Below are 18604 nucleotides of genomic sequence, written 5' to 3' on the forward strand. Positions count from 1 at the left end.
GAGAGAGAGAGAGAGAGGACAACCTAAACAGACGGTGAGCAGACAACTATCAAACAACGGCGGCCTGACAGCTAATCTAAGCTGGACAAATTACCTCCTACCGGTAAACAATGTGACCAAGTGAGGAGGGGGACACCGCGGCGAGGACTGTCAGAAAACACATGACAACCAACTTTGGTTGCCTTGTGAGGGGCGCACCATGGCATCTCAGCCGAGGTAGGCAGACCCAACCGCGGCCACCGCCGCAGCCGCCACCGCCGTTAGCTCGCCTGCTAGCCGCTGGGGCGCTAGCTTCACAGACTGCCTTGCCTGGATAGTTAATTAGCTTAACACACACGCACACACACACACACACACAAAAAAAAGGTTCGCCAGCTCGTTAGCAAGTGTCTTTTAATTAAGTGAAAGTTTTAGTTTGAAACCTCCTGTTACTGTATCAGGAGGATAGTGTAGTTTTATGTTTAAAAACTGACATGCAGGGTTGTTTTTTTTTTAGCCTGATAAGCACTTCGAGGAGGAGGTGGAATCAGCTGGAAAGAGCAGGCTGATGGGATTTTTTTATTTTTTTTTTACCTGCTCTTTAAACAGGGGCTGCTGTGTTTATACACGATGTTTTGTGTTAGTTTACATGTTTATTTATCTTCTTCCGTCGCGTTTGACTAACTTGGATGAGTTGGACAACAGCGGAGCTCAGGAAATGGAGTTTAAAATCACATTGAAAATACACTGCAGCCAAATTAAACCGCTTAGAAACATCGACATACAACTTAGTCTGAGCAGGAGAGATGTGCAAAAGGTTTTTCAAAACTATCAGGCACTATTATGATACAATAACTCTTAATTTACTTTTATAAATATGGGGCTTTAACTCTCTTGTGCAGACTGCTCAGTTAAATGGCTTTACAGATAGAAGAGGAGATCAGATACTGGTCATGTATGCAAAACTAAAAAGTGAATCTGGGAGTCTTTTTAAAGGACAAATAAAAGTAGATATGCAAACCAATGCTGCCTGGTATCGCATGCATTGTCAGAGCATTGTCAATATATGAAGAAACAGTGTTTCTTAAAGTTAAATATGCATTAAAGAATGGAGTTGATATACAATGATACACTCAGATTAATTTATTGTGGTGAATTTCTACTATCACATGACTAGATAAAGTTGTTTAGCTCGCCAGCAAACAGTCAACAGTCTGTTGTATCTCCTACCAATAACAGTTGAACCAGATGTGTGGAAATAAGTACAGGACAGAAATAAAGTAAGAAATATATGTTTCTTGACTAAATGTAAGGTTAAGTGCCGTTTTAAGAGTGTGAAGTATATTTTTAGGATTATCGTGATAATGTCGTGTCGCAGTTCTCAGACATTTCCATATTGTCCCATGCCTAATATGCATAGGGAAAGTGTGCACACTGGCAGCAAAACTCTACAACAGGAATGTGTTTATCAGTTTTAGGAAGAAGAGCATCAAAAATGTTCAGTTGCAGCAGTGAGGGACCTTTTTTTAAAAATATCCTGTTTGTAACTGTTTCATCACAAAATGAAAATCATTACAGAGGAAATATATTCAAATATATATAATTGATATTTTTTGACCACAGTAACCAGTGTACAGATTTGTGGATGTGAAGATTGAAGACAACCTTGTTGATTATTTTTTCAGTTAAACTTTTAATATACAAAATGTCATGAAATAGTTGGATAAAGAAAATGTCAGAATTATTTTGTCCAGCCAACTCCAAACCCCAAAGATATTCAGTTTACCGTTATATTATTTACTATTTTATATATATACAAATCTCACAATTGAGATCAAATTGATTTTCAAATAGTACATTTTCTGTTTATCGTTTTAATTGTTGTGGTTCTAGTATAATTGCAGCTGCTCAAAACATTGGAATTTTCCTAAAGCACTCTATGGAAACAAACAAAAACGTCACTTACTACATCACTCCCAGGTTGCCTCTCAGTCTCAGTGGCCTTCAGGGGTCATGTCATTGTTAAAGAGGAGATACTGAGCCAGGAACCCTCACCTCCTCTATGCAATGCTGCTGAACTGTGTCGGAGGCTTTGCATCTATAAACACTGTGTGGCCTTGATAGTCCAATAAAGTACAATGTATTTTAAAAATTATTTCTTTCTTGAGATCCTTTTGGCTGAAACATTTGTTACAGTCTGTTGTATTAAGTCAAATGCATTTTGGTATGAACTCTCAAAGCCTAGTTTTTAGATGATGATTGAGGAGCCTGACTCAAAGACAGCTTTTTAACTTATTTAGAAACTAAGAGGTGCATAGAAACTTTGTGCATCAATGGCAAAATAAAGAGTGAGAATGTCACTGTTTAGCTTTTTGTATTGGTAATTTTATCGGGTTGTTCAGGTGGTTCTGCATCAGTTGTTGTGGTTTCTTTATATTTGAGAAGGTTTTCAAATGTGTCAGACTTGGGTTGCACTGATTGTGGAATTCTGGGCCGATACAGATGTTTAAAATAACAATGTGGCCGATTGCAGATGCCGTTACTGATGTTTTTGTTATTGGTTTGCCCTGTTGTGACAGGGAAACAAAATCATGTGCAATGATAAGCATATCCTTCTTGTTGCAGCTCATTCTATTTCCCTTCTCATCTAAGATGTGAGACGCAGAGCTGAACAGCCGCTCACTCAATTAAGCACATCGTTATTTGCGTGCAATTTGTGCCACTGCTGGAAAATGGCGGTGATTATTCTCCAATAAACAACAAAACATTTAGCCAGTGCAAAATTGATTTGACACAACAGATAAACATTGGCCACTGATATTGGTGAATACCAGCTTATTTGCCGATGCCGATTGACTGCAGTCTCACTCTAATAGTGCGATTGCGATATGATTAACGATTAGTGGGACTGATCATTATTGCGTCACGATTTTAAGTTTCACAAAAAAAAACCTAACAAACAAAACAAAAATGTTTTCTTACAGATGGTAACAAGATTTGTAGGCGAGGTAATCTCTGCAGCTCTACCGTACTTCACTGCAGGATTTTCTGTATAATCTATATCACTGACAAAAAAGCTGGGATACTTTGCCTCCTAAAGCTTGATGAAGTGTCTACATCTACTACTATCTGTCTGTCTGTCTATCTGTCTATCTGTCTATCTGTCTATCTATCTATCTATCTATCTATCTATCTATCTATCTATCACCTTTTTGGTAAACAGTGAGTTTCTGGCATTTTTCTTTGGCATCAGTGATTGCTAAAGCTGTACACTCAGACCTCTCTCATTCACCTTGGTGGAAGGCTCCACAAAGAGGGCACGAGGTACAAAAGACAGAAATTTGCCTACCAAACTGCCAACAGGGGCAGCCAGACTGCTTAACATAGTTGACATTGGTCCAAAGGGGTTAACTAGAGTGTTTGTGCAGATGTCACTAACTATTAAATGATTAGAGGTTGACTGAATATTGAAGAATGTGATTTCTAATTCTGGACAGTTTATGTTCCAGCCTTATCAATAATTCAACTCCTGATATTGTTCTCAGGAGCTGTTTCTAATTATGTCTGTAAGGTGCTTGTGTATAAGTGTAATACAGGCACAGTATGGTGCTTTACCCACAGAGTAGCACTGATGTACAGCCTGTGACTGGGCAGTGCCAGTTTGTGCTGTACTAGTACTTTGGCCAGTCTCTTTGCTAAATTAATGAGTAAGTGCTCATCTGTTTGGCTTAGTCCCAAATCTGTACTGCTCCACTTGTTGCCATGGATGCATCCCACTGGGGTTGCTGTGGATGATCAACACTGTATTTTGTGAAGAAAACTACAAAATGGCAAAATGTTGATAAATGTTCAGTTCACTTTAGTATATTAAAAGTATTAAAAAGAGGCCTGATCCCATGGGGCCTGCTGCTTTCCACAATGTAATATTACTATAGTAAACAAGCTTTTTCTGCCATTGGCATCATATCAGGACTAGTAGTCATAATCATCCTTTTGATGTCTGCATGGGCTGCGTGCCATCTTTAGGGACCAGAGACAACAGATGTGAATGTTGCAGTGAATCCTCATGGCGTCTGTGAGGCTAATTACAGCTGTCTGTAGATATGATGGGCACTTTCTTCTCCCATTAGACACTGCTGCCATCCCCAGGGTAGATAAATCTGTGATAAGATGCCATAAATTTGTAGTCTCTAAATTTTCAGATGTCTTTTGCCAAAACTGATTTTATCATAAGGCTCAGTCACATTCATTGTTCTGAGGTTTAAAATGTGTTTAAAGGCATAGGAAATCACAAAACAAATACGGAATACAGCTGTAAAGAACATGCTGTTTTTTAATCTCCTTCAGTCATTGAGTAGTGGAGCATGTCATTAATAGTCTGATGGAGGGAGTCAAGCTTTACTATTGCCTCTTTACCCCTGGCATTTAACAAGGTAATGGTATTTACTGTTACAGGTGAAATGATGCACTTGTAAATGCAATTCTAATTTAAGATCTGTCTTTTTTTTGTAACGTTCTACAGTGTATACAACGAAGAAAGGAAACTTCTTCGCCTCCGGGCATGGGAACAGAGGAACCAAGAAACAAGCCAAGCCAAAGAACTCAACCCTGAGAATGTGCCACTCTTTGGGGAACCATACAAGGTAAAGACTCGCATAGTGGGAGTGAAATGTTCAAATCATATAACACTGTCAGTTAGCCTCATGGAAGTGTAGCCTCTTAACAGGACTTGTACTGTAGTCTTTATGGATAGAAATATGCTTAATGTCAACTGCTTTTTAGATAGAGGTTGTAATGGTTCAATACCATAACAGTGTTGTGCGTGAGGGATCTCAACAAAGAAGGTGCTCTTTTACAAGTACTACAAGTAAACATCATTCAGACAAAGGCATAGGTTTAGCTGCAGAGGTCAGTCTCAAAAAGGCCATTTCCAGTATTTAGCTGTACTCATTTACACCATTTTGCAAATAACAGACTGTTATGAAATTGGTTATTGTGCTTTCCATAATAATCATATGTAAATTGTTGTATTATAAATGCATTAACCCTACTTAAAATCCTTGATAGAGCATTTGTATCTTTACTACAAAGAGCCCCTTCTGTTTTATCTTTGATTGAAGAGAAATTCCTGCATCTTTTTAGGATGATATTAACTGTTAATAAAAATGTGTTTTAGATATTTAGATATATCATCATAAAGACCTGTTTTCAGTCTGTACTCTTCCTCTGAGGCTGCAAATGCCCCCAACAGCCTCCATACAGTGAATACAATAGGGCAGCCTGTCTGTAAATGCAAGAAGAATCAGTGAATCACTTGCTGCTGCTCGTAAAGCCTAATTACTGTAAGTGCAGTTTTTGTGAGCGGATGATAATATCTGAAGCCGACTAAGAAGAGAGCATCATCTGTTTTATAAACTCCTCTCTTTCTCATGTAGACAGTCAGAGGACACTGTTGAGAGAGTAAATCAAACTGAAACTACAGATGTTGGCAAGACGAAAATAGCATTTTGAAAAGGTGATATCCCACCCCCGCGGGAAATTAGGCACTTGTTTGCAGAAAACACCCAAATCTTTGCTTTGAAAATCCTTTCTTCAAATATTAATATGTTTTTGACAATCTTTATGATGCTATGGTGCTTATAGTTCACTGACAGTTTATAAAGCTTTAAAAATATTAAACTGATATTTCACAAACACTTTACCTTTTAAAATGAGCTGTTTATATCTACTGAACCAACATCTAGATAGGCCCTTAAATGCCACTAAATCCTACAAACTGGTCCTTTAAGATATTTGGTTTAGTGTAATTATGTTTAAAAGATTAAGATTATTTGTAAAGTGAGATATTTATCCTCTGCTAACTTATTGTTTCTACCTTCTTTTTTTTAGACAAACAAAGGGGATGAGCTTTCCAATCGAATCCAGAGGATGCTGGGCAATTATGAAGATGTGAATAATCCCTATCCCTTTGCAATTGAGCCGTTAGCCATTCCCACTTATGTAACCTTCCCACAGTCAGATCAAGGTCAGCCAAATTCAGATAAATCAACCAAACCACCATTCCATAACCAGATCCAGTCCACCCAAAGTCAGAGAACCCCTTCTAGTAACGGTTACACCTCTCAGCCCATGAGGACATCCACCGCTTCACTTTCTCCTAACCACCACGAACATTCATCTGCTTCCTCAAATGCGTCTTTGAACCACAGTCAGCTCAGCCACTCAGCACATCAACAAAAGAAGAGTGAAGCCCACTCAGATCTCAGGGAGCGTGTCAGGCTTTCCCAGGCAATGTCTTCTCAGTCTCCTGATGCTAAGCCACGACCCTTCCTGCGTCCCGGTGACCATGATAACACTGACATGGACACTAAGGACACCTTTGATAGACATCCGCTTCAAGGGTCCACAGATCCCCACTCTGAGTCTGCCAGCACCGTGGATGTTTCCGCATTTAACATAAAACAGTCCCCCAAAGATGCATCGCTGCCTCAAGCCAACAAGGGTAACTCACTACCCTCCCAGACCTTTCCTTCACTCCTGTCGTCTAAGCAGCCCAGCGTTGTCATGACGCAGAAGCCAACAGCGTATGTGCGACCCATGGATGGTCAGGACCAGGTGGTCAGCGAGTCACCTGAGCTGAAGCCTTCACCAGAGCCATATGTGCCTCTACCGGAGTTAATCAACAAATCTGACCTGGGCAAAGCGAAGATACTGCCTCAGTTTTTGGAGGTGAGTATATTGTCTTGAATCTCATAACTGTAATATGATGTCATATTATGTATTATGTAAAATGGCCGGTTAGCTTAGCTTAGCGTATATAATGGTAACAGGAGGAAACCGCTAGCCCGGCTAGAAATAGTCCTATTTACACCTCCCTTGAAACTGCAACAACTGGTTGGTTCTACACTTTTTGTACAGATCAGCTTGTTAATTAGTGAGCTTTAGAGGTGCTGGTTGGTGGATTTTTGGTGTTTGGATTTTGGTAAGCTAACCCGCTGTAGGCTGTAGCTTCATATTTTGCATTCAGACTGGTATTGATCTTCTCATCTAACTCTCAGCAAGAAAGCAAATAAGTGGGTTTACCAAAATGTCAAATTATCCCTTTTGATAGCAATATTTGCTGGGAGAGCTGATACACTGTCGCCATTTCCAGGTCAGCAATGACCTGTCAGGCTGACAGTTAAAACCCAAAACAGTCTTGGGCTTGTGGGAAGTGGGTCTTTTAAAGCCAAACAATATTACAAAGGAATTACTATCCCGAGATTGACAAATGGAGTGAACCACACGGCACACTGGTGAGCAAGGTTATGTTGCAGGGCTGGATTTTTGGTAACATTCATTACTACAAATGTGGGTATGATTCTTTAATTAAATGTTAAATTGTGGTGAAGAACCTGGAAGTTCCAGTTTTACTGTGGCTCTCTGTAAACAAATACAATCGACTTGTTTAACGTTAGTCTATTAAACATAAAAGGCGTGGAACTTTTGGCACAGTTGTCTGGGCTTTGAATAATATACTGTACTATGATCTAAGAGGATTGTGTGTCTCCTGATCTCCATAGTCCATAGTTCTGATTTTCTTGCTTGACTGTTCAAGCGTTCAGGTAGGACTTTCTTTGTTTGGGAGAATTTGGCTGAAGTCCAATTCAACTCTATTCATCTGTTCTCTGTCACACATAAACACACACAACCCTTGCACCTGCAGCACTCCACACCTCCCCCTTACCCTCCTGCAGCAGCACAATAGTGCTGAATGTGCTGCTATTTCCACTGCTGGGGTTTGTCCAATGTAGGATAGCAAGGCAGTTACTCATTCCCGTATTTCTCACCAACGTTTCACTCCTCCAAGTTCCACATGTTTGGATATAGTATACTGACATGTCCCTTTCATTTCCAAACCATTGGGATCTTGTTTTGGGCAACACTGCTTAACTGGAAGAAGTAATAGAACTACAGTAATGTGTTATTCCTAACGCTGGTCAATACAAAGGGTGTCATGGGTCAGAGAGCAGACGTCTTTGTGCACACACAGTCACAAATTCTCCAGACCTCTGCACTGAAGGTCCTGAAGTGCTAAACACAACATTTCATGTATAAAATAAACACAACAGAATGTAAAACATTAGAGAAAACACAATGACATTTCAGGAAGTTTATCTCAGGAGATGGAAGTTGTAGTTGTTTTGTGAAATGTTGTGTTTGTGTTTGTTTTTTGTACTCATGGTTGTAGCAGTATACCAATGCCATACATATTGCTTCGTACCTTCTATATTTGCTTATTGCCATGTCTCACTCAGGTGCGTAGCACGGTGTATGTGGCAAGCTGGGTGTGTGTGTGCGTGTGTGCGTGTGTGCGTGTGTGTGTACGTGTGTACCTCTGATAACTTCACCCCTGGGCGCAGCAGAACAATGAATGAGCTTTGTCACCAACTTACATAACTGCTCTGGGGGCCCATTCACTCTGACCTTATCTCAAACACTGTCCATTCAGAAAACTGAAAGACAGGACTGAAAACAAACTGAGTATTTATCTGATGTTGTGGTTGGCCTATGTTGCTGCCTGATACTGGTATTGCGTTACTCATCCAGTGCTTGAGGCTGTGGTTAGTGAGGATGTACAGTGCAGGACTGCATTATAGTGATAGATGCTTGTTATGTTTTGTCCACCCCCATTATATATAAGGGAGCAAGAGTATATATGTTCACATAAAGCAGTGGTTCTCAAACTTTTTCGGTCATTCCCCACTTTGGACAAGGGGGAATTTTCAAGCCCCACCTGCCCCCATCACCCCAACACAATGCTAATGAAATGCGCAACAAGCTTAAAATGTTCCAATTTATTGAAGTAACAAGTAGTATCAGTATAGTAACAAGTTGTATCTAAATACAAACTAACTATCTATATCAAAAAACAGCAAGTTCAAAAATAAAGAAAATAAAAGTGCCACTTTGAAATCTGTTAAAAAAAGAAAAGAAGAGAAATCCATTTGGCAAGATAGGTCTATTTATCCCTGCATTAGTGGCTGCAATGAGCCTGTTTTGCATTGCACAATTTCTCAGAGCGGGGTTGCAGGCTTGATACTGCCACTCTCAAGTCAAGCTCAATGTTCAGCTGAGATCTGTACTTTGTTATCAGTGAAGCAACAGCTGAAAAGCCCATCTCACAGAGATATGATGTGGCAAAGGGAAGAACATTTTTCTCAGGGTCTCATATCTAATGTTCTTTTAATTTAGACTGCATGTAGGCTAGTAATGATTACTTTGTTTGTGGGTGTTTTGTTTTGAATGTATGATCTTTGTTGTATGTATGAGGGGAATTCCTGTTACACTTGGTGTCGCTCCCGGGGGTGATCGGTCTAATAAGCGGCAACACACAGCTATAAGGACGGTTTGCTCTCACACGTGCTGCATTTATAGTCACACAAACACACACACACACACACACACATACGTGCAGTCACTCTCTAGTCTAGTGCCCGGTCTTGCTCCAGATTCCGGGAGATTGGATCTCATTTGCGGGCGTCAAGGAGCCGCTATCAGTATGCGGGAGACTCCCAGAACTTCCGGGACAGTTGGGATGTCTGGATAAAGATATAAAGGCATAAAAGGAAAATTTCCTCCCGTTTGGCGCGCCCCACCTGTCACGTCTCTATTCCCCACAACTTTGAGAACCACGGACATATAGAGTGCAAGATCTCTATGTCGGCTTGTTTCTTTTTATCTTCTCTGGATGGAGACTTTTTCTGTGCTTACAGGCTCATAACACAAAGATTAAAGTTGGCGTTTTCAGTATTTTGCATTACCATCTTTGCCAACCCTCCCAGTTTTCCCGGAACATTCCTGTTTTTTATTGCCCTCTCCTGTATTTCTCCGGATTTGTGATATATTTTTACTGTACCGTGAACTGGCGAAATACAATGGACACAGACTCTGTTTGCTGCTTCATTTGATCGTAATGGATGCGCTCTGCTGCAGGGCATGCTGCGGCTGCTGTTTCCTGGCATGCACTTAAAGTGGAAGAGAGCTCTCACAGGTGCTCAGAGGGTAGTGGGGTGCACTGACTCTCTAAGGGACAGGGGTAAAAGAATGTGTGAATGAATGAATGGAAATTGACGAATATTAAATTATGCCAAAGATTCGTGCCAGAGGGGCTGAATTATTCCATATTCCTTCCTGAGAATTAAAAATATTTAACACCCTGACCGACCTGGCCAGGCTACAGGTCGACATTCATCAGAGGGTGCAGAACCATTAAATTAGCAAAATAAATATAATATTTGCCAAAAAACTCATCACTGATAGCCAGTGTATTCATCCAATCACCCAACCCGACTGTCAAATACTCTTTCTTTACTCTAGAGCCTCTAAACAAGTCTTTTTATTTGCTCTTCTTGTTATAATTGCATACAGGTTTTTCAGGTCTTTTTGGAAACTTACAATTATTCATTTCCTTTCTGCAGACAAGGACAAATGAAGCTCAGTGTGTTGAGGACATCTTGAGGGTAAGTCAAGCTTTTTAAATTCTCATACAGTTGGTATGGGCTTATTGACATGTAACATTTGAGTTCCAAACATCTAAACTGCTTGTTTACACATCTATATCTATATCTATATCTATATATAACTCACTCACATCGACTTTGCCCGCCCAAATACCTCTGTCTCTCTCTTTTCTACATCCTGGATACTCTTTATCACAATGTATTTTCTAATCTATTCGAATGCAATGCATGTGCAACTTTTACTAGTGAATAAATTCTTCATTTTACACACAATATTATGAATGTGATTGTAAATTACTTTTAAAAATGTTATAAATGTCTAAACGGAACAAAACACTGTAATTTAATTTAGTAGCCATACATAAAAAGGAACTACATATAACACTTACTGATATAAATATGAATGAATAAGTAATATTTCCCAAAAGCAGATGTTTGTTACATTTGCCTATAGACAGAAAAATGTAACAAACTTCATCACCGACTCTCTTAAAGGGCAAATTGTGCTTTATTACAATAAGTAGATGTTCAGACTGCTGCAGTTATTGTTGCAATAGAATTCAAGTTATTGAAATTTGGTGCGTTCTAAATTTGGAAATAAAATTTTCCCTAAACTGCATAACAACTCCGATTGCACAACAAAGGGGAGTGCATAAGTCACGCTGTCTGATTGATCGTTTGTGGGGAGTAAGTGTATTCTTCCAAATTGTGATCCCTGTTATGAGAGCATTCAGCGGTCATGTTGAATTTCTGTAGCTGTAACTAAATTTGACTGTTCATGTTGAATTTTCAATCACAGAAGAGCAAACACATGTTTCTAGTTGCCCAACAATCCTACAAACTTGAGCAACTGCCGATAAGCTTTTTTATCAACTTTGATACAATAGTCTTCTGCTCACTGTGTTTTTTGTGTATTTTCAATTGTTCAATCCCCTCACAGCTCAACTGAGTTTCCAAAGACCAGCATGTAGGCCACTGACGTGCTGGGGAAAGAATGAAAAACTGTGTACAATTTCAAAATAAAAATGTTATTCCTTAAGTATTTCCTGACTCATTCCAAGATATTCCTTCATATACATTATCTACAGTAGCAGCAAACAGTGGCAGCAGCCTGACACACTTTAGTTTATTAGATATTTACTCTAGTAGCATTCTTGAATGGGTATCAGAGGCTCTAATGTGTGAGAGGAACTTATTCTTCACACTATTGCTCTGCCACCAATGGCCTGTAATGTTAAACAGAGTTGTGTAGCTTGACCCTTCGTTCAGCATGATGCAAAAGTAAAATATTCAGTCAAATCTGATAAAGTTGGATGTCTGGTTGTGGCCTGTCTGTTTCTTGCTATTCATATTTGAGCCCTTTTATCCACACGTTGTTTGCATCTATAGGATTACCAATATTAATACTGCTTGTTTTTTTTACACGTCTGCCAGTAAACTCATGACTGTTGATTTGGAGATGCTAGAACCAGTTTGAACTTTGCATCATACTTGGCACCAGCCAAAGTTACTGAGGTCACTAATTTAGTCAATTTTCCTTATTTAAGTTGTTCGGTTATGTGGGATTTTTATGACAGGTAATCCATTTCGTATAAAATGTTCAGAATGTTGCCAAAATTGTAGTTATTCTTTCTAATAAAGGCGATCAGTTTTCTTTTAAATGTAAAATGTGAGCTTCTTATTTGGCTATTTCTGGGTTGTCAGGTTGCAAAGAAAAAAAATACATGCATGTTTCCATGTGTCTTGGGAAACCTGGAAATTTAAGGGGACTGGTGTTACAGTCATGGAAACACTTGGAAATTGAATAAAAGGACCAAATATCCTGGAAATAATCTGTTTTCCTGGATATCTAATAGTTTTAACCCCTCAGAAATACTGAAACTCGACAGTTGGTAGGATAAGCTGCCCGGTATGACTGTTCAGAGCAGGTCTACTCAGCCATTAAGAAAATTAAAAATGACATGACCCTTTGTGAGAGAAGTGCTGCCCTGTATTCTCAAGAAAAAATCCTGGAAAATGGCCTGGAAAGGTCCTGGAAAATTATTTCTTAGAAAGAGTGACAACCCTGATCACATTTATTCCCCTCCACAGGAAATGACCCACTCATGGCCCCCTCTCCTGACAGCTATACACACACCTGGCACTGGTGAACCCTCCAAGCCCCTGTTCCCAGCAAAGGTAAGAGCTTAAAGATTGAGAATGATTTATTTGTTGTAGCTGATGTGAATCTTCAAAAAGTTATAACCTCTCTAGTGCAAAAATCCCTCTCTGATTTTAATTTCTGTGTCGTGGTGGAGGGATACTCACTGACAGTCAAGGGTTGGCCATAATTAATCATTTACATTTTTCCTCCTGAGGTCACATTGTTAGCTACACAAGTAATGGACTCATGTATGGCTGAATTTCTGTTCAATACACTATGGATATTCATGGTACATGGAGGATGTTTTTGGTGACACATTCACCCTATACAACAAATATAACATTCAGTTTTAAACACACTGATATTTCCTCCACCATCAAGTTTTCTCATTTCTACACAGGATATCTTTAGTGTAAAATTACCAGATGACCATGCAAATTTGAGGAGAACCTTCATCTTAAGATCTATTTTGATTTAATGGCCTTTTTGTCTAGTTTTTTCATGGCCAAAATCATGAGCAAAATCAGTCAAAAGTGATCAATTTAGCGTAAATGTAGATGCGATTGTACAAATCTAAATCAAACAAAAGTTTGACCCAGATTAAATAACTCGCTTATTTTTTTTCTCACAGGAAGCAGAGCATGTCTCTTCACATCCAGGACAAAGTGAGTAATGAGGGAATGAGTTCATTTCAGGCACAGAAAAAGGATGAACATCATAATAAATATCTGTGATTGATGTTGATAACAGGCAGATTTGTATCATCATAAAGCATCTGCTATATAACCTGTAGATATTTATTCATCTTCTTCTCTTTCCTTCTCGTCATCTCTTCTACCGGTCTTTTTTCTTTTTCTTCCCTGTTTCTATGGCAACTTGTACAACCACTTTTGCTCAGTACTGTGAACTGGCCACAAAATACCAGAGGGGAGAAACAACCCTACAATTTTAGCTCAAATTAGTCTCCGCTAAGAGGAAGAGGCAGTCGTGTAGAAGAGAGGAGGAGTGATCTCTGACTATTCTCAGGCCCTCTCTTTTACTGATGTACAATGCTGTTGTTATTAGTCGACCAGCTGTTGTAGCTGAACATAAACATTTCTTATGAAGAGTTACTGTCTGTCTGACCAGTTATTATCTCACTCACTTGTTTTTATAGTATGCTTTGTGGCTGCACTGGCTATTATATACATGACAAATATAGTGTGTGTCTGCTGTGTGTATTATTAAAAAATACAGTGAAAAATGAAACCGGTGTGGAATTTAGGAACGATTTGGGAAAAATCTATATGATGGTCAAAGACTGATCGATTCATGTCTTCTTGACACGAATGATGTGGATATCTAAATTAATTTAGGACTTTACTACTAACTTAATAAAGTGTAGAAACAGTTTTATAATCTTTTCTCCTGGAGATGTAGCTGTATATCACCTGTATTTGTTTCCCTTTTACAACAGATTGTAGTATCAGTTGTAATAAAGCATGTGCTTGTATAATGTTGTCAGGGAGCAAACAGCTCTTGGGGCCGATAAAGGCGTCACTTTTAACTGCAGGTTAGGTTTTAAAAAGTTTGGGCTTTCTATTGTTTAATAAGTTATAATCTGTTTAAAAAAAAAAAAACAGCTCAGCTGCAGTGCATGAGAGCCAAATCCATATTGGTGTGAGTATTTTTATCAATTATGTGTACTTGTGTTGTTTCTAATGTTGGACTAATGTTTGTTTCCTCTGTTGTTTGTTTTTCAGAAAACTATAACTCCTCTCCTGCAGATCCATCCCAGCACATCCAGCAGAACTCCTCATCGTAAGTGACTTTTCATTCATGGCGTCATTTTAAAATGTTAAACTGGACTGTATATTGCCAAGGACCGATTTAAAAACTGCTGAACTTGGAAAAGATTAATTGATTATATGCAGTTAGACAAGCTGGTTTTCAACAAACTGTACGGTCATTGCCGATAAAAGATACTGTTACAGATATTTTCATTAGGGCTGCTACTAACAATTATTTCCACCATCAGTTCATCTGCAGATTATTTTCTTGATTAGTCCTAAAGTGCCTCTGACTGAGAAGTGTATCATCTCCAAATTAAGGCAGGAAGTTATGTCGCAAAGTCACTAACACACTAAGTGTGGGCAGGGCAGCATCCTTCCATTTGTTTGGCCAAAAGTGAGCCAAAGGCAAACATGAAAGAAAAAAAAGAAAAAAGAAAAAAGTCTCCCATCTTTGTCTTCCTCACACACAATGTTTACCAGTGCAGGCTGGGCATGTGGGCCACAATGCTTGTTGTTTAATTATAACTGTAACACTTGTGTGTCATATTATTGTGGTGTTTTGTGTGTGTGTGTGCGCTGTAGTTCATTTGAAGCAGCACATTCCAGAGGGGTAGAGTCCGCCAGTTCCAGCGACTCAGAGAGTAGCTCCAGATCAGAGTCGGACAGTGAAAGCACCACAGAGGAGCCGCCAGTGAGCAACTCCATTAAATCAGAGGTAATTCCTGTTTGTCATTTTTGTACATGTAGATTGAACGAAGATCATGAACATACATTCTCTGAAATGGTTTGCTCGTCCTCATTCATTTTTGTTTTGTTTTTTTACAGCCGGATGCTCCTGCAGTGACCCATGTTGACTGGCAGTTGGGGAACTGGATCAGGTCCAGCCAGCAGAGCTCCAGCACTGAAAGTCATAGCAGTGCACAGGCCTCTGAGAGCCTCGCTCACAAACAGCCACCGCCCACTCAAAGCTCCAAGCACTCCAGTGTAGAGGTGATCGACCCCACCAGGGAATTTAAACCTCCGCTTTCTCCTCTGCAGAAGGAGTTCACCGAAAGCCTTGGAAAACCCCAGCAGTACGGTGAAGGCCCTCAGGACAACTATAACCAGCGAAGTAGCCAACTATCCCCCTCTGCTGATTTGAACACCTGTAGCAGGAAACTTTTATGCACCACGTACTCCTCGAAACCAGCGAAGGCAGGTTGCCCAGATCGCACCGAAGCAGCTATCAGCGTGAAGTGTGAGGAAGTTGTAGCCACGCGAGACAAAGACCCGTATTTCAAAGATAGACCCAAGGTAAAGACGAAAACAGAACGTAGCAAGAAAAGCAAGGACAGCAGTGACACTAAAAGAGACAGTAAGAGGATTTCTAAACACACATCACTGGAGAAACGGAAGGCTGGATCAGAGCCTAAAGTCCCACAGGTCCCGTACGGCCATTGTCTATCATGTGGTGTGCGATATCCGAACCCCTGCTCCTGCCCCACCGAAAGTCCTGCTCAGCCTGACCAGCTTGCCCCACCAGCTAGAATCAGTTGTAGCAAACCAAAGTCAGAGACCATCTGCCCGAAGGGCACCAAGATTCCTCACAAAGCAACCCACAAGCACTCAGAGAAGACTGGGCACACAACCAAGAGTTCTCAAGACCCCCACAGGCCTCCGAGATCCCTGCTGGTGAAGATTGATCTAAGTCTGCTCTCAAGAGTCCCCAAGACCTCCGGCAACCGCCAGGAGATACCTGGCGATGCAAAGAGATCAGCTTTGGTCATAGAGCAAAATGTAGGGGGCAGCGATGCTTCTACAACACACAAACTCACCAAAACCAGCAAAAAGAGTATACCTCAAAATGTGAGAAATATGAATGGCTGTTGTAGTTAACATATGTGGACATAAAGAAAGTTTTTATTTTAATGTGTGTGTGATTTGTTGTCTTTTAGGTTGAGGTAGACAATAAAACTGTTCCCAGAAAGAAACCAAGGCTGGAAAACAAAAATACCTCCTCAAGTCATCCTTCTGTCAAACTGGAGTAGGTGTTTAACATAACATAACATAACATAACATTAACATATTTTTAATATTAAATGTTCTTTTCATTGTAATCACGATTTCTGCCCTCATCACCTACAGCAATTCAACAGAGGACTGGGAGCAAAAGATAGCCAAGAAAAACCCTGGTCCTTGGCAGCAGTCTCTGACACCCAAAGGCACCGTGAAAAACTCAAAGCTACACAAACGCAGTTCTGGGGAGACCCAGGACACCAGTAAGAAGGCTGTAAAGAGCAAAGACTCAAGCAAGCACAAGAAGAGCAGCGGAAAGCACACAGAGCGCCCACACCTTGAAAAGGTGACTGTCAGGATATAAGCACCTAGTATCTGGATATTAAGTTAGTGCATGTTTCTTTTTATTAAATAAGCTTCTGCTGGTTCTCATAGTTTTAATGATTGTTTGCTTATTGATTCATTATTACAATAAAAAGGGAATCTATTCCAATATTAATCAAATGTCTTCCCTTCAATCCTAGCAGAAGCCCCCAAAGAGCAGCCTCACCATCCCATCATCTTCACAGCCCACCAGGGAAGTTTTGACCAACAGGCCCTTGCTGAGATTTGACGACAGGTAAAACAAATTTCCACTGAGCTGTTTTTTTTTCTCTCCAGGAAATAAGAGATTTTGCAAGTAAATCACAGGTTACAAAAGTTCAGGTTGAGAGTTCTTTCTCCAAAGGAAGAAACCAATTTACAAAAGGGCCCTTATCACACGTCCACTGTAATAATAAAATCTCTATCAAAAGTGTTTCTTTGTAAAAGCTGAGACTGTTACAGACACAGATTTGTGTGCAGGAGAAATTAATTTGACCTTTTTTTAGTAAATGTAATGTATTGTTTGTTAAGTTAATGTTTCAGCAACTGTTTGTCATTAAGACTGGGGATTTTGGATAAAGCTCCTCATGTTTTTGGAGTCAGTTAAAGACTTTTGTCACATGGTTACACTGAGTCTGAAAAGCAGTGATCCCAAAAAACCCTGTCCTTTCAGTAATTGACAGGTGATATATTAATAAAGGCATTATTGCTTAGTAATTTACCAATCCAACGAAACCAGAGCAACATTTCCAGGTAGTGTTTCCTCTGATTAAAATCAAATTGCTGCCAGTTTGAATTAAAAATTTTGTAAATTGTTACTCCTCTAATAAAGCTTCTTCACTTGTAGACAGTATCCAGTGAAGCATTACATAAAAGAAGCCAAAAAACTGAAGCACAAAGCCGATGCAGAGGTAAGTTTATCTTTGTTAATTTAGTAAATGACTGCAGTCTACCCAGTAATGCAAGTAACTTGTTATCCAACTGTTTGTTTTTGCTCTCTCTCTCTCTTTCTGTAGTCAGATAAACTCATTAAAGCTTTCAACTATCTGGATGCAGCCATGTTCTTCGTTGAGAGTGGCATTGCCATGGAAAAAGATCCACAGATTTCAATGTCTTCCTACACTATGTTTGCAGAGACTGTGGAACTGCTCAAGTACGAACCCACGTTTATCATCAATCATCTGCACTATTAGTCGCTTTCTGTAATTATTAGTTTGCATGCACGACTCTTCCACCCTGTCAACGTCACAGACATTGAAATGTTTTTCTATATCTAAGATAAAGATTTTGGCTCCATAACTGAATTTGATTCATGCATTAGTTTAACTGCCACATTCTCCACCCTCACAGGTTTGTACTGAAACTTAAAAACTCAGTGGACCCCTCTGTTCCACCCTCAGAAAAGGACTTTTTAGCTTTATGGTAAGGTGTAGATGATACATTATGTGCTTTGTGTACATGTGTTTCTCCACACACCAGTATGTCTCATGAAATGTCCCTAAAATGACTTTAGTTTATTGTTTATTTCCTGTTTTAGCTTTATTTTTAAGCTTGCCACCATCTTTGTTTTTTTTTATCGGGCAGCATTGAAACTCAAGTGTCGCTAATAATTTATTTTAGAGAGAAGCTGATGTAACTGCATTGTCTTTCTGGAGGCTGTAGATTTGTAAAACATTTATATTGAAAGGTTGAAAAGAAATGCATATATAATATTAAATATTAAAGTTAGTATTTAAAAAGGGTAATTCATATTATTATAACATTAGAAACACCAGCAAGTATCCATTGAATGTGCGAGAAAATGCTATTTGTTACTTGTGTGGCACCTATCTGACCTATCTTGCAGAAAA

At 39.5% G+C, this 18604-nt stretch overlaps 1 protein-coding gene across 2 annotated transcripts in view; it reads left to right on the plus strand.

Moving 5' to 3' along the window:
• The window catches only part of aff1 (AF4/FMR2 family, member 1), a 25823-nt gene continuing 7219 nt past the window's right edge, over positions 1-18604 (plus strand). Inside the window, exons 1-15 of one of the 2 annotated variants that reach the window (XM_051413397.1) lie at positions 1-216; positions 4502-4622; positions 5869-6708; positions 10440-10481; positions 12573-12659; positions 13256-13289; positions 14367-14424; positions 14979-15111; positions 15222-16241; positions 16331-16419; positions 16521-16737; positions 16916-17010; positions 17602-17665; positions 17771-17907; positions 18105-18176. In XM_051413397.1, the coding sequence (XP_051269357.1) occupies positions 200-216; positions 4502-4622; positions 5869-6708; positions 10440-10481; positions 12573-12659; positions 13256-13289; positions 14367-14424; positions 14979-15111; positions 15222-16241; positions 16331-16419; positions 16521-16737; positions 16916-17010; positions 17602-17665; positions 17771-17907; positions 18105-18176 (3026 nt within the window). In that variant the 5' untranslated portion in view covers positions 1-199. The remainder of the gene's footprint in view (positions 217-4501; positions 4623-5868; positions 6709-10439; positions 10482-12572; positions 12660-13255; positions 13290-14366; positions 14425-14978; positions 15112-15221; positions 16242-16330; positions 16420-16520; positions 16738-16915; positions 17011-17601; positions 17666-17770; positions 17908-18104; positions 18177-18604) is intronic. The other variant, XM_051413399.1, reaches the window with a different exon arrangement.

This window comes from Dicentrarchus labrax, unplaced genomic scaffold, assembly GCF_905237075.1.
Source record: "Dicentrarchus labrax unplaced genomic scaffold, dlabrax2021, whole genome shotgun sequence".
NCBI classification, from domain to species: domain Eukaryota; kingdom Metazoa; phylum Chordata; class Actinopteri; family Moronidae; genus Dicentrarchus; species Dicentrarchus labrax.